General features: G+C 45.7%; 1 protein-coding gene across 2 annotated transcripts in view; it reads right to left on the bottom strand.

The window, feature by feature from the left end:
- Nucleotides 1-6265: 6265 nt before the first annotated feature.
- CACHD1 (cache domain containing 1) overlaps nt 6266-13989 on the bottom strand; it is a 202017-nt gene continuing 194293 nt past the window's right edge. For both annotated transcript variants that reach the window (XM_058538219.1, XM_058538218.1), the window contains one exon: nt 6266-8023. In XM_058538219.1, the coding sequence (XP_058394202.1) occupies nt 7785-8023 (239 nt within the window). In that variant the 3' untranslated portion in view covers nt 6266-7784. The remainder of the gene's footprint in view (nt 8024-13989) is intronic.

Below are 13989 nucleotides of genomic sequence, written 5' to 3'. Positions count from 1 at the left end.
CTAGTTGCTGTACGTGGGACGTGGCCTCATGGCCGGAGAAGCGGTGCGTCGGTGCGCGCCCGGGATCCCAACCCGGGCCGCCAGCAGCGGAGCGCGTGCACTTAACCTCTGAGCCACGGGGCCGGCCCGGGGCAGAAGTGTTTTGCAACTAGATGGAGGTGATGGTTACATCACATTTTGAATGTACTAAATGCCTCCAAATTGTATACTTTAAAATGGTTAATTTTATGGTTCATGACATTCAAGTCAATAAAGATAAGATTACTTGGACCTTGATGTAGAGAATTAATCTGAGGGGCGAGAATGGAGACGGGAGAGCAATGGGAAGCCCAGGCAGCGGTCCAGGTGAGAAATGATAGAAACTGGGAGGAGGGACGAGGGCCTTCTGTTGCTGGAACTGCCTGGGAAATACCCACCCCACAGGCACTGGACAGGGGGCAGAAAAACAGAGGGGCACAGAGAAAGAGAGGGGAAAGAGAGGGGCATGGAGGCTCGGAGCAGTCTTAGCCTGGGAAGAAGCAGGAACATTCCTTCCTCTGAGAACAGAGAGAGCATGATGTCTGAGAGCAATTCTGATGTGAAAGGTATGCAAGTTGTGGGACTTCTACCCACACATGAGGGGAGAAAGTGAGAATGGCTGTGGCAGCAGAGGCCGGGGCTGCAGAATGTGGAGACGCTTGGAACAGATCATGAGGAGAATGTGCTAGAGAGTAAACTGGGTCTGGATAAAGGATTGCCAAGAATACACCTTTGTAGGGGAGCCAAGCTTCTCGTTACGTAATTCTTTTTTTTTTCCAAAAGTACTAGGCCAAAGTAAGAACGAAGGCAGTAATCCTGGTGGGTATATTGTTACAGACAACACTTTCATCAATCAGCATCCAGAAATAGGACGGGAATAGTGTGAATGAAATTCAAGTAGTCTTCTGAGAAGGAGGATTTGAAAACCTTCCATGTGTAAGCTCCTTCTTCAAAAGAAATGCTATTTAACACCATATTGGATAAGTAACTATACATTTAAATTAGCCAGCAGGAATTATTTTTGCACTCAGATGCATATATATGTCATATAAATTATAATAATAAAAGGGGTAGCATTTTAAAGGCCTATATGCTGAAACTGTATGTTTTAGGAAGTTGTTGAGAATTTTTATATCAGAGAGAACATTACAAAACTCCCAAACATGTAACTGTATACTAATGGTTAGTACAAGATACTAAAAGCTGTTGTATTAATTGATTAAGCAAATCTTTTGGAGAAATCAACTTGCTTCATCTACTACTTTAAATACTATATATATTATTATAGGTTGTGACTGACTATGGCTTCAGTTGACACTCTAGAAATTTACTGTTTTCAACAAACATTAAGGCCCTGCAAGTACAGGGTATGGTGCCATGAGGACCACAAAGAGGAATCGGAAACAGTCCCTGCCCTGAGAAAACTAAAGTCCGGGTGAGGGTCTGCAAAAGTTATGTGAAAATGCAGCTAACTTCTGCGCCAAGATGAACCAGGAGCTCATGAAGATTCCAGGGCCAGAGCTCACTTGTCACCAGGCACAGGGGTGCGTGAGTGGGGTCGTTAAGGAGCCTGGTCATGGAAGAAGCTATATTTGAATGGAGACTTGCTGGGGTGAGAGGAGTGGTTATTTCTCTTAACAGCAGAAGAGAACATACACGTATATCAAAAAGCGTGAGTATTCAGCCACGAGAAAGAAGGAAATCCTGCCATTTGGGACAACATGGATGGACCTTGAGGGCATCATGCTAGGTGAAATAAGCCAGACAGAGAAAGACAAATACTGCCTGGTACCACTTACATGTGGACTCTTAAAAAGAAAAAAAAAGGTCAAACTTGTAGACACAGAGAATAGAAAAGGGGCTGCTAGGGGCTGGTGGGTAGGGGAAAGAGGAGAGGTTGGCAAAGGGTACAAACGTTCAGCTCTAAGATGAATAAGGTCTGAGGATGTAATGTATAACATGGTGACTATCGTTGACGACACCGTATTGTACAATTGAAATTTGCTATGAGAGTAGAACTTAAATGTTCTCACCAAAAATAAAGAAATAAAAAGTGAGGCGATGGTGTGTTAACTAAATAGGGGAATCCTTTTATAACGAATACATATATCAAATCACCATGATGCACACTTTATTTTTGTTAGGAAGATCAGCCCTGAGCTAACATCCATGCTAATCCTCCTCTTTTTTTTTGCTGAGGAAGACCGGCTCTGAGCTAATGTCTATTGCCAATCCTCCTCCCAGCAAAGCCCCAGTAGATAGTTGTATGTCATAGTTGCACATCCTTCTAGTTGCTGTATGTAGGACGCGGCCTCAGCATGGCCCGACAAGCGGTGTGTCGGTGCGCGCCCAGGATCCAAACCCAGGCCACCAGTAGCGGAGCGTGAGCACTTAACCGCTAAGCCGCAGGGCCGGCCCAATGTACACTTTAAATATCTCACAATTTCATATGTCAATTATACCTCAATAAAGCTGGAAAAAAAAATAGAAACCACACACACACAAGCATGAACCAAGACATATGTCACACCTAGAGAGTCAGAAGGTGTTTGGTCGGTAGAGCCATTGGCTGGAGCACAGCAGAGTACAAAGGGGAGCAGGATGAGGCTTGGAACTTAAGCAGAATGTGAACTGGGGAGCACGCCACCATAGGGATTGGTAGGTAGAGGGCTAAGACTGGGAGCTCACAGACGGTGCTGACTGGTCAGAGCTAAATCACATTAAAGGTCAGCACGCGAGACGGCACTGCCACGCCCGTCTCTGAGCAGACGCTCAGTGAGTCAGTCATCAGCATCATTGGGCTGACGTGTGCAGGACGAATCTGACATCTCTGGCCACCTCACACCAAACATAGCGAACAGTGACTCTTCATTCCTCTCCTCCCCACTGTTCCCGCGCCAGTCTCCCCAGCAGAGTGACACCACCACTCATGTAAGTGTCCAAGTCAGGGACCCCTCTCACCACTCTCCATAACCAGCCTGTTTCTGTTTCCAAGAGGTGTTTTCCATCACTTCCCTTTGCTCCATCTTTTCTGCCAACATCCTGCATTTCTTACCTAGACTTCTGCAATGGTTTCCTATCTGTATCCCCATTTGTGCTACTCCATGTTAAAACTATTCAACTCAGGATGACCTTCCAAAAATATAGACTAGATAGCCTCACTCTCTCTTCTCTTCAAAGATCCTATTTGCCTTCCACTTCACCCTTTTTCTTCTGTGGCCTAGAGGACCCCATCTTTCTACCCTTCCTTCTCATCACTTCCGCTTTCCCTGAGCTGGCCAGTGCTCTAGACGTGATGCTCACTCCTACCTCAGACCCACTGCATGTTCCCTCCCACTCTGCCTGAAACCTTAGCCTACCCCCGTCCCTCTGCCCTGCTGTCTGGCTCCGTCTAGTTCAGCAGCTTCAACATCCCCCTCTCAGTGGCTTGCCATGAGCATCTAATCTAAAGCAGATTCCTTCCCTGCCCACACTCTCCCGCATGTTATTTCGTCCATCGCCCTTCCTTTGCCTTCACAGCAAATAGCCCTGTTTGAAATTCTATTTATATTTTTCTATTTGCGTGTTTAACGCCTATATTGGATGCTTTCAGGTGTAGGTATTAAAAAGCCAACTCAATGGTCTTAGGCAAATAAGGACCTTTTATTATCTCCCTAATGGAAATCCTGAGGGAGGATGGGATTCAGAGCTGGTTGAGTCAGCAGTTTATGAAGTCACGTCCTTTCACTGTCTCCACAGCATCAGTGCCATCCTGAGGCTGCTGGCACTAGTGAAAGCAAGGCGGCTGCCAGTTGGACTGGATGTTACCTGCTGACTTCTCCTTTACTGGGAGATGGGAAGTTTCTCCCTGCAACCAAAGATCTTTCCGTCAGATTGGACTAGACTAGGTCACATGTTCTCCATGACCGTCACCGGGAATGCCTGATGCTGGTTGCCTTGAGTCTGAGCTTCTGACCAAATAAGAAGGATGAGTTATTACGATTGTTGTAGGATTAATAAGAGATCCAACCCTAAGACTGAGGTCAGCTCCTGGAATCACATTCATTGCCACACAATGGGGGAGGACTGGGATAACCACTGGGGAGGTCACCCCACTATCCACTTCCATCTCTCCACTCAGGGAGAGAAGGGCTCCTTCTGCCTAATTCATTCCTCGACACTCAGCTCCTAGCATAGTGCCTGACACGTATGGGAGCCCAATGAGTATTTCCTGAATGAATGAAGAATTGGAGGAGAGAGTTGAGGAACCAGTTTAGAGGTCACCAATTCTCTGGAAGTGCACAGATGGCTTACAAACCAGTCACAAAAAAGGAAAGAGATAGATGAATGCAAGTGGTATTGTTTAGTCAGAGACTGTGGACTTGGCGACTGACCAGATGTGAAACCACAGAGGGAGATGAACAAGTCCCATAGTGTGAGCCTGGGTCAGGCTTCCTTCTTTCAATCCAGTGCCCTACCACCCCACGCAGGAACTGAAGAAGGGCTGAGACAGAACTGTAGGGCTCACCTTCTCAAATGGAGGAGACAAGTGATTGTTGGGGGAGGAAAAGAAATCAGACATTACAGTGGTTTGTAGCCTTCAAAGCTCCACTCTATCTAACAAAATCTTATCCTCCAGTAGTTAATTTTTCTTGTTAGGGTGACTTTAAATCAAATCAAAAATTTCTCCTTAGGAGGGGGGCAAAAATGTATTTTTAAAAAGGTTAAGAAACACTGAATTAAGGGATCAAGAGGCCCTAATGAGCAGTTTAAGACTGACGAGGAAGGGTGAAGGAAAACCTAAAAAAATTTCAGAGGTGTACATATCTATGTATAGATACACATACACACAGCCCCCTTTAGCTATTAAACAGACCATCTTGTACAATTATAAGTAGTAGGCATAGAAACATATCTTTCAACTTAAGATTCTTTTTTACTGAAAAATTAGAAAAATTCTGACTATGGCATTGTATTTCAGCCAGGGAAAATCACTACTCGTCTTCTCAGAAACAGACCAAGAACAAAGATGAGACTAAGCTGTTCTGTTTTGATTTGATTATTCCACCAGATATACATTTTTTAAAAATGTAATCATTAGAGTAGTCCATTGCCACAGGAAAATTAGCTTAAGTGATCTTCCAGAATTTCTTTCCATATACCAGTCTCTGACATGCAAAATAAACCTGTCTGAGTAAATTTGTCAAAGTTTTTCTAATAAAAACATTAATGAAGTTTAGTTGAGCATTCAAAATAAATCAAAAGTAGAGGAAGAAAAACTATCTTCCAAAATTTCTACAATAAATGTCTCTGAGAAGCAGATGAACATATACCATGAGAACCAGCATGAGTCTGAACCCTGTTTTGTCTGGGCCACAAATAGGACATTTCCTGCCCTAGTTATACAAAGCAACCTGGAACACCCTCGGCTCTGACACTCGTCCACGCTGATAAGCAATGGTGGTCACAGACATTAAGGCCTTAGTGAGTGAGAAGGCATCAGGAGGACCCTCCCCCAGGATTTCAGGGAAGACTCGAGTTTGACAAGCAATGCATCTGTGAGGCAAAGGCACCAATATTGGTCACCATGATAAAAAGTCTCCAAAAACAAATTTTTGTGTTTATACAACAATTAAGAACATGAACAATGTTTAGTCAACATTATATGCAACACTTGGAGAAGACGACAAAAAGGAACTTAGAAGGTGAAAACTTCATAAACCTGTCCGCCATATTCTACAGGAGCTGTAAAACACGGGTATCTTCTCAGTCAGGGGAGACACGTACCCCCAAAGACACAAATGCATTTCTGTCACTCTCTGAGTCGGCTGTATACATTTTATTTCTTTAGCTCTGAGTTTTGTGATTCTTTCTTGAAAACACCAAGTTCCCCTCCATCAAGTAGCCAGTGTCATTAACATACAGGTTCTCAACTTGAGAAAAATACCCAGTATCCCACAGAGAAGTTTAGTTTTCTGGGAAGACAGGAAAGTCATCTATTCTCTCCAGCAGTTAGAGAATAAGCATTTATTTATTGTTAATGACACGAATTTAGATGCTCAGGAAGGGGGAGCTGTGTTCCCCACATTTTTAAATATTTGCTTTTAATTTTATCCCATTATATTCTTAAATTTCTTTGCATAGTTGAGATGGTCTACTTGAGGTCTACTTTCAGTTCGACAACTGATCTGCTAGGTTACAAGGTGAATGTAATTTGCCTTGAGGCACAAGAAGTGGTACATTAACAAACCACTATAACCACCAAAACTGTCCATTCATACAGTTTATTTCACTAGACTGCGATTCTATACACAGTATGAAGGGGTTTCCTGATAGCACACAGAACTTTCTGCACTGCTGAAGAACCAATGTTTTTTACATTGTATCATAGTACCCTATCATTAAAACATTATTCAGTGAATTTTCCCAACTACATATAAATGGAGATTTACCACACACACGGTGCAAGAATGTCTTTATAACATATTTGAATCACAAAATGTGAATCTAACATACATTGCTGTAATTAGAACACTACTGTAAAATTACGATGCCCCATGTTACATTAGCCAGGGTTGATTAATTTCTGTACACATCACAAAGCAGTGTGGTGGCTAACTTCTGGATAACTGGCAGCAGCTTTTAACTATGATTTCAAAAGAAATCTTTAAGAATCAGGATTTTGAATTTTAAAAACTTCTTCCTTTATGTGTTCAATGTTCTCAGAATCAAAATGGGACATTTTAAAATTTATAGTCTCTAAAACAAGGAGAATAAATCCAACCCTCCCTTAGTGGAAAGGCTAGGGTTGTAATACTAGGTTTCGTAGAAACCTAAGAAAAGCATTGTATTGTCTGGGGAGTGGAAACGAGTTAAAAAAAAAAAAAAAAAAAACCCATAAAATGTCTTTAAAAGCTTCTTAGAATCCTCTGCCCCTCCCCACCTCTGTCAAACAGAGAAAGAAGACTGCATTACAAACAAAGATGTGTTTCCATGAAATGCTGTTCTAAAGAAAACGTATGTCAACAAGTCAGAGAGAAAAATGTCTTCGTTTTCCCACTCTGTGGAGTGGGGCAGAGGGACGACACCAGTTAAATAAGAAATAGAACTCCTTAATCAAAGAACCACTTTATTACACACAAAACAGCTCGATAACTGCTGAAAATTTCTCATGTGTTTCCTTTTCTTTCCCCCAAAGTTTGAGAATGTTTGCAAGTTCAATAAATAGTAGAAAAATAATCCTTTACTTAGAAATTTCGAGATGCATCATTTAGAGCTTAATGTGAGTTCCCTACAGCAACTGTGGCGCCCAGATCTCGCTAAGGAATAAGGTGGAAGCTTCAGAGCCCACGCTTCTGTCTGGATGTGCCACGTTCCCAGCACCCGGGGGAGCAGATTTCTCTCTTCCAGTCAAGGAGAGCCCGAGGTTTCCGGCTCCTTGGAACGTTCCTCTGGCTCAGCTGAACGAAGGTTCCCAATGCTTCATTTATAGGTTTCACTCTCTGTTTGGAGGTTTGCCTTCTGTTCCATTCCGTTAGCATCATGGCAGGTTCGTTAATCAGGCTTATTTCCCCTCCATTTCAGAACGAGCCTCGCATCTTCACAAATGTGATTCTGTTGTTGTTTACCTTATTCTGAAACATGTTAACAGGCAGAAAGTGAGTTAGCCTACTCTGGACAAAGCACAAACACAAGGGATCTCTTGCTGTGGACTTGACGCTGGCTCTCTTTCCCTCCAGGACATTCCGTATCTCCCAGCTCCCGCCGTCCGAGGGGTGGGGAGACTGTTAGCACTCGGCGTCGACGGTGTGCACTGTCACGGCCGCCTGCAGGTGGTGGCTGTGATGGAGCGCGGGGTGGGGCAGGCGATAGTGGTGGAACTTGTGACTGAGGAGGGCGGCGGTCTGCGGCGGCGTGTCCAGGTCCAGGTCCTCGTCGTGGTTTCCCACATCGACGCCGGCCGACAGGGGGTCATTGTTGCACGGGGGATTCTCGCTGTCCTCCTGGGGGCTCATGGTGCTGTAACCTAGAAAATGAACAGGACAAGCAGCTGAGAGCTTCCAGACGCAGGGAGGAGATGTCACTGCGGACTAGGCGCTGGGAGGTGTTCCTGTCTGCGCTACATCAGCAGACACCGACGGGACTTGTTTTCAATGAGATCTTTTAACTGCTTTTTTCTTAAAACAATTACACAATAAACACATTTTAGACAGCTGAGAGAGTACAGATAAGAACAAAAATACAAGAACCCTTTCCCCACACCCTCATATCCACAAAACAGAAACTCAAATCACCTCACGTCCCATCCGATCCACAGAGAGCCACCACTGGTGTGTGGGCAACAATCTGCTTACACTTTCCCCCGAGATAAGGGTAAGACTATTTTTTATTTTAAAGAAAAAAAAAAAGGCAGCTTCAAGAAAAAGATCCTAAGAGGACTCAGATCACTCGGGGGCTGGTGGGAAAGCTGGGCTTCCAAAAGCCCGAGTGTGGCGCCACAGGAAGGGAAACAACAGCCCCAGGACCTGCACGCCTGCTCCTCGGTGGGCACTGACGTCCCGGAATTCCTGCCTCCCAGTGAGGCGTGTGTGTGTTTTAATATCCACTTTGCAGTTGAGGGACATGATCAGAGAGGTTAAGGAACTTGCCTGAAGTTCCAGGACCCAAGGAAGCACCACCTCCACACACGGCCACAGCAAGAGCAGGCGCATCTGCACTTCTCCGGAAGCTGGCTCACTGTACTTAAAGATTCATTCCTTTTGGTATTCTAAGTAATACATGTTTCAAAGGAAAATGCCCTTGCTGATCAAAGAATTCCATTCCAAGAACCCTGGCGTGTTTTTAAATATTGCAGAAATCCCCTTTAAAAATTTTGAGAAGTGACAGCTCATTAATATTTCCACCACATCTACGGTTAGCATCACTCCGCACTCACCCTGAGTAGCACTAGTCACGTTTGTGGCTATAAAACCGATGGGCTTGCATACAGCCAGCAAGAACAGCTTGTGGTTGAAAACGCACGCTCTGTGCACAATGAGAAAGGCACTTCTCTGTCCTCAATGAATCATTTCTCAAAGGACAGAATTATTTCAGTCAGTCCAACTCAACACACAGTTCTTGGGCACCAGTGTATATGACCCTGTGTTGGGCATTGCAAGAGACACCAGGACGAAAACCTGGTCCCTGCACAAAGGAGCTCAAAAGCTAGTGCTTGAGAAGTAAAACTAGGATAAGCACAGCGCAACTCAATCATTCACTGACTGAAGATGGCCATGGGGCTGGAGGGAGAGACTATGAATCACAAATAAGAGGCCTCTCTTTTCCTTAAGGATTTCACAGCCGAGCATGAGACGGATATTCACGAAGCTGGGTTTACTCTAATGCAGCTAACGGTAAGTGCTATAATTGAAATCCGGAACAGGGAGTAACTAGTTCTGGCTAGGGGAATGGGAAAGCTTCACACACGAACTCATGTTTTAGTCGGGCTTCAGTGGATGAGCAGTTTGGTAAGTGGCTACGAGCAAGGGAACAGGTGAGCAGAGCCACAGGGGGTGAAGCGGGAGGTTGTCCTGCACCCCGTGGCCAGGCGGAGTGCGAGCCGTAGCCGGGGACAGGGCAAGTGGTGGGGGAAAGGTCAGCTCATAAAGGCCATGGCAAAGTAGCAAAGAGAGAGAGAATATGCGATTTTGAGCAGACCGAAAAAATGCGTGGTAATTTCAGTGTTTTAAAAAGATTTCTGGTGGCAATTTGGAAGATGAATAAAAAGGAGAGGGAGGGAGCAGTCAGGATGTTATCACAACAGCCCAGATGAGAGATGGAGGATTAAGATTAGGGGGATGGGACTGGACAGGCTGAAATGCGACCTCAGGGGTGGCAGCAACAGAAGCTGGTACGCAGTTGGAGGGGCTGTGGGGGGTGAGGGGTGGTTACAGGGGACAGCGACTTGAGTCAGGACGATACGAGGTGAAGACTTGGAGATCCCAAGTCCCAGGGAAGAAAATGAATTTTTTTGCACATCTTGATTTTGAAAGTCTGCGGGTCACATATGTGGAGATGCCAGGAGAGTCAGGGCGGAAGAGGACAAGGTCGCTGCTGTGTGTCTGTCATTCCTGAGAGCCTTCTGGTCCAGGTGCCAGGCTGGGGGCTCAACAAAGAGCAGTAATATGAGGCCCAGCTCCTGAGAAGCCTCGGTCAGGAAGGGGAAACACACCGGAAGGACCACCAAAGCCAGCTAATGCAGCTGAGGACACTGGAGGTGACACTTCAGGTGGCCCTCAGGGGAGCGAAAGGCTTCATCAGGTAAAGAAAGGAGTGGAGAGGCGCTGCAGGTGGGGAGACACAGCCTGGAGGGCTCCAGGGCCTTTGGGGAAGGGGAAAAGCTTGATGAGTGGGCGGCAGAAGCCGGAGATGCGGCTGGACAGGCAGGCTCAGGCCAGATCAAGAAGGCTGGTTGGGGCCGGCCCCGTGGCTTAGCGGTTAAGTGCGCGTGCTCCGCTACTGGCGGCCAGGGTTCGGATCCCGGGCGCGCACCGACGCACCGCTTCTCTGGCCATGCTGAGGCCGCGTCCCACATACAGCAACTAGAAGGATGTGCAGCTATGACATACAACTATCTACGGGGCTTTGGGGAGAAAAAATAAAAGGAGAAGGATTGGCAATAGATGTTAGCTCAGAGCCAGTCTTCCTCAGCAAAAAGAGGAGGATTAGCACGGATGTTAGCTCAGGGCTGATCTTCCTCACCAAAAAAAAAAAAAAAAAAAAAAGAAGTCTGGTTGAAGCTACGAGTTAGGATTTAGTAACAGGCGAGGGCCCGGGGGTGGGGGGCTGGCGATGACACAGCTGCGTTAAGAGGCTATCTTGTGGCAGTGAGGAGGCTGGATGAGGAAGGAGGGGTCAGAGGCTCAGGACAGGAGGCTGGACGAGGCAGGGACCCGAGGACCCGGAGTGGGACAGCAGCAGAGTCTCAGTGGAGCAAGCAGCTGGCTTCAAGAGACTGTTCGAGTGCAGAGTGGGCTGGATCTGGTGAGTGACTGGACTTGTTTGGGGAAGATGCCAGGAGGGGTGACACCCTCGGATGAGGTCAAGATTTCTAGGTTCGGAACCTGGGCAAACAGTGATGCCTTTACAAGATTAAGAGATCAGGAGGCAGAACAAGCCTCTCAGCTTTGGCAGCACTGTCTAGAATGCCATGTCGGCTCTAAAACCTCAACCACCAAGCGCTATGGATGCTTAACCCACCTTATGCTCTACACGTCAGGGACCAAAGTAGAAAACACGGTTTTAGAAAAATCTCAGTGTCTGTGTTGATTATTTTTGGCCAATCTTGAGTGCTAGGCTGTCTTCATCTTGCTTCCAAATACTCCTGGATGGCTTCCTATCTCTGCTCATTTACAAGCACCCACGGTAACTGATAATTCATTTTCACATTCATGGTGGAAAATTCATGGTGGTCCTTCTGCCTGGCTCCCCCCCGCCTTCCCTCATCTTGCTCTTGTGCTTCATGCCTCAGTTTGAAGGTCTCCTCCGGGAAGCCTTCCCAACCACCCCCACCCACATGGGGTCTGGCGCCCCTTCTGTAATTTTCAACAGCATTCTGTGCACATCTCTGTCTTAGATTTTACCATATTACAATAAACTATAGGGCTTTCTTGTCCATTAGCAAATTCTTTTTTAAAGCACAAGGACTTATTCATCTTTGTATTCCTAATATTCAACACAATGCCTCATATAAGGCAGGCACGTAATTAAAAAAAATTCACATACTCTATTCCCAAAGCTGGCATGGGTGAGTTTGTTTAGTTATCTGTGTTGTGTCTACCGTGACATTCACCCAAGGAGTCGCTGGGCCTGGCCCGGGGGTTCTGAGTCCAGGGATGCTCTGAACCTGGCTGGTCACAGGCCCGAGGGGTGGTGACGGTGCAGCTGTCCCCGAGGCAACTCAGGGCACCCCTATTTCTCCTGATGCTTCCAGATGAGAACTGGGGGCCATTTCATTTAATTTCTCAGTGTGATCCTATTGCTAGATCCCTCAGTAACTTACTCAGGCTTCCCCATATCTCAGTAACTCACGAAAATCTGGAGGGAGCAGCAAGCCGTGGAGAAGCAGGAGGAAGCCAGACACATGCTCACTTAGCAAATTAACTGTTTACTCAGTGCCAGGGAGTTCTGTGAGTGCTGGCAACAGTGATGAAGAAGACAGACCGGTCTCTGATGCAGGGAGGAGGAAGCACTACTTAAGACACAAAGGATATTTACAGGCACTTTGAAAGGAAAAATATCTCTACTCTCCAAAAGTGTATGCAGAAAAGTCTCTGCAAAGATGATCTCAAGCGAGAAACAGGCTTCAGGAAGGAGGCCAGGCCTCCAGTAAGAATAGAAGAGTAATCTAGGCTTCTGCTTTTTGTATTCTGCTTCTATATTTACTTGACGGTTCCTAGGAACCGCTCCGGATGGTTAGGGACGTGGATCCCTCGGGGACTCACTCTCCACCTTGTGGTCACAGAGAGTAACTGCAGGAGGGCATGTGTGCACCTCTGGAAAGTGCTCCTGGGCAGTGAGACCAGTTTCCAACTAGGTTTTCAAGGTTCAGCATTTGCCTTTTGAGTCTTTTGAAATCTGCTTCACTAGGGAGGATTTTCCCTTTCATAAGGAGAAAATGTTGCTTAATATAATGCATGAGGTGTCTAATGCAATGGTAACCAAAACATAGATTCACAGGAACAAATATATATTGGTGATTTTTAACTTAAAAATAAGCCAGTTGATGATTAGATAGAACAAGATATTTTCAAGAGAAATAATGGGCAAAGCAGATACATAATTAGAAGCAAAGACAGGTAGTAACTGTTTCTAACCTCCCTTGTGAGTGTAACAGTTAATAGTCAAGTGCTGAAAACAATCATTCTAAGTGGTCTCAGAATATTGACAAATGATGTTATACTTTTCAAAAACAATTCTTATTTTGAGCATTTTTTTTCAAGAAACAGAAATTAAAATTAGATTCCTTTGGAACACAAAACTCTGTTAGCCACATGAAATACTTCTAAATAAAAATGCAGCCTGAAATCTCCAAGTTTAGCTTGGTAACATTCGGTTTTAATTCTAGGAATATCACAACTCTGAACCACAGTACAAAAGTCTAGTCACCTCAGTACTCGCACATTTATATATTTAATTCTTTTGAGTTTCCTTTTGTGCCTCAGATCCAGGGACTCACGTGGAAATATGCTCTCTGGGTAGCAGAGAGCCATGCGCTATGACCCTGACCCTACCAGTTCAAGGGCAGCACCAACGCCACCTCTCCGCTGGGGTCCTCCCAGATCTACCTGCAGATAAAAGTGAACTCTCTCCCCATCTTCTTCTTCATCCTCTCCTTTAAGGAAGCTGTCATATTCAGCCTCTTGTCAGTCTTATGAATACATGCACTCGTTTACAGTTTCTCCCCAGATTGTAAACTCCTTGAGGGCAGAGTGGGCATGGAGGCGAAGGGGTCCACCCTGAGCTCACGCCTGCCACACATTATTTCACTTCACCCTCATGACAGCTCTACCAGGTAGGAATTTCTAATCTCATTTTAATGATTAGGAAACTGAGGTCCAAAGTAGCTTCACTAAGGTCTCACAGCTTGTAGGGGGTGGGGGAGGTAGGATTCCAAGTGACCTCTCCTTGACCCTGTCTTATAAGCTCTTCTACACCAAGCTGCCTCGGAGATGCTGTCACTCCTTCTCCGCCTCCCTCCAGTGCCTAGCAAACAGCAGATGCCCAATCCATTCACCAAACAGGAGACGGGCAAGAGGCATGCAGACAGAACAATGAGATTAGATCCTTGTTTTAACGCGTACACAAGGCTTATCCTCCAGGGATCACAGGGACACGAGCTTGATGCCCCTAATTTTAGTGACCCACCATACAGGTTCAGGGATGTGACAACATGCAGTTAAATGCTATTGATTCTGTGGTGCATCTGGAATTACGAGGAATGCCAGCGTCTTC

This window comes from Diceros bicornis, chromosome 4, assembly GCF_020826845.1.
Source record: "Diceros bicornis minor isolate mBicDic1 chromosome 4, mDicBic1.mat.cur, whole genome shotgun sequence".
Lineage (NCBI taxonomy): Eukaryota > Metazoa > Chordata > Mammalia > Perissodactyla > Rhinocerotidae > Diceros > Diceros bicornis.
The sequence above is the reverse complement of the archived record's forward strand: the minus strand, read 5'-3'. Positions and strand labels throughout refer to the sequence as shown.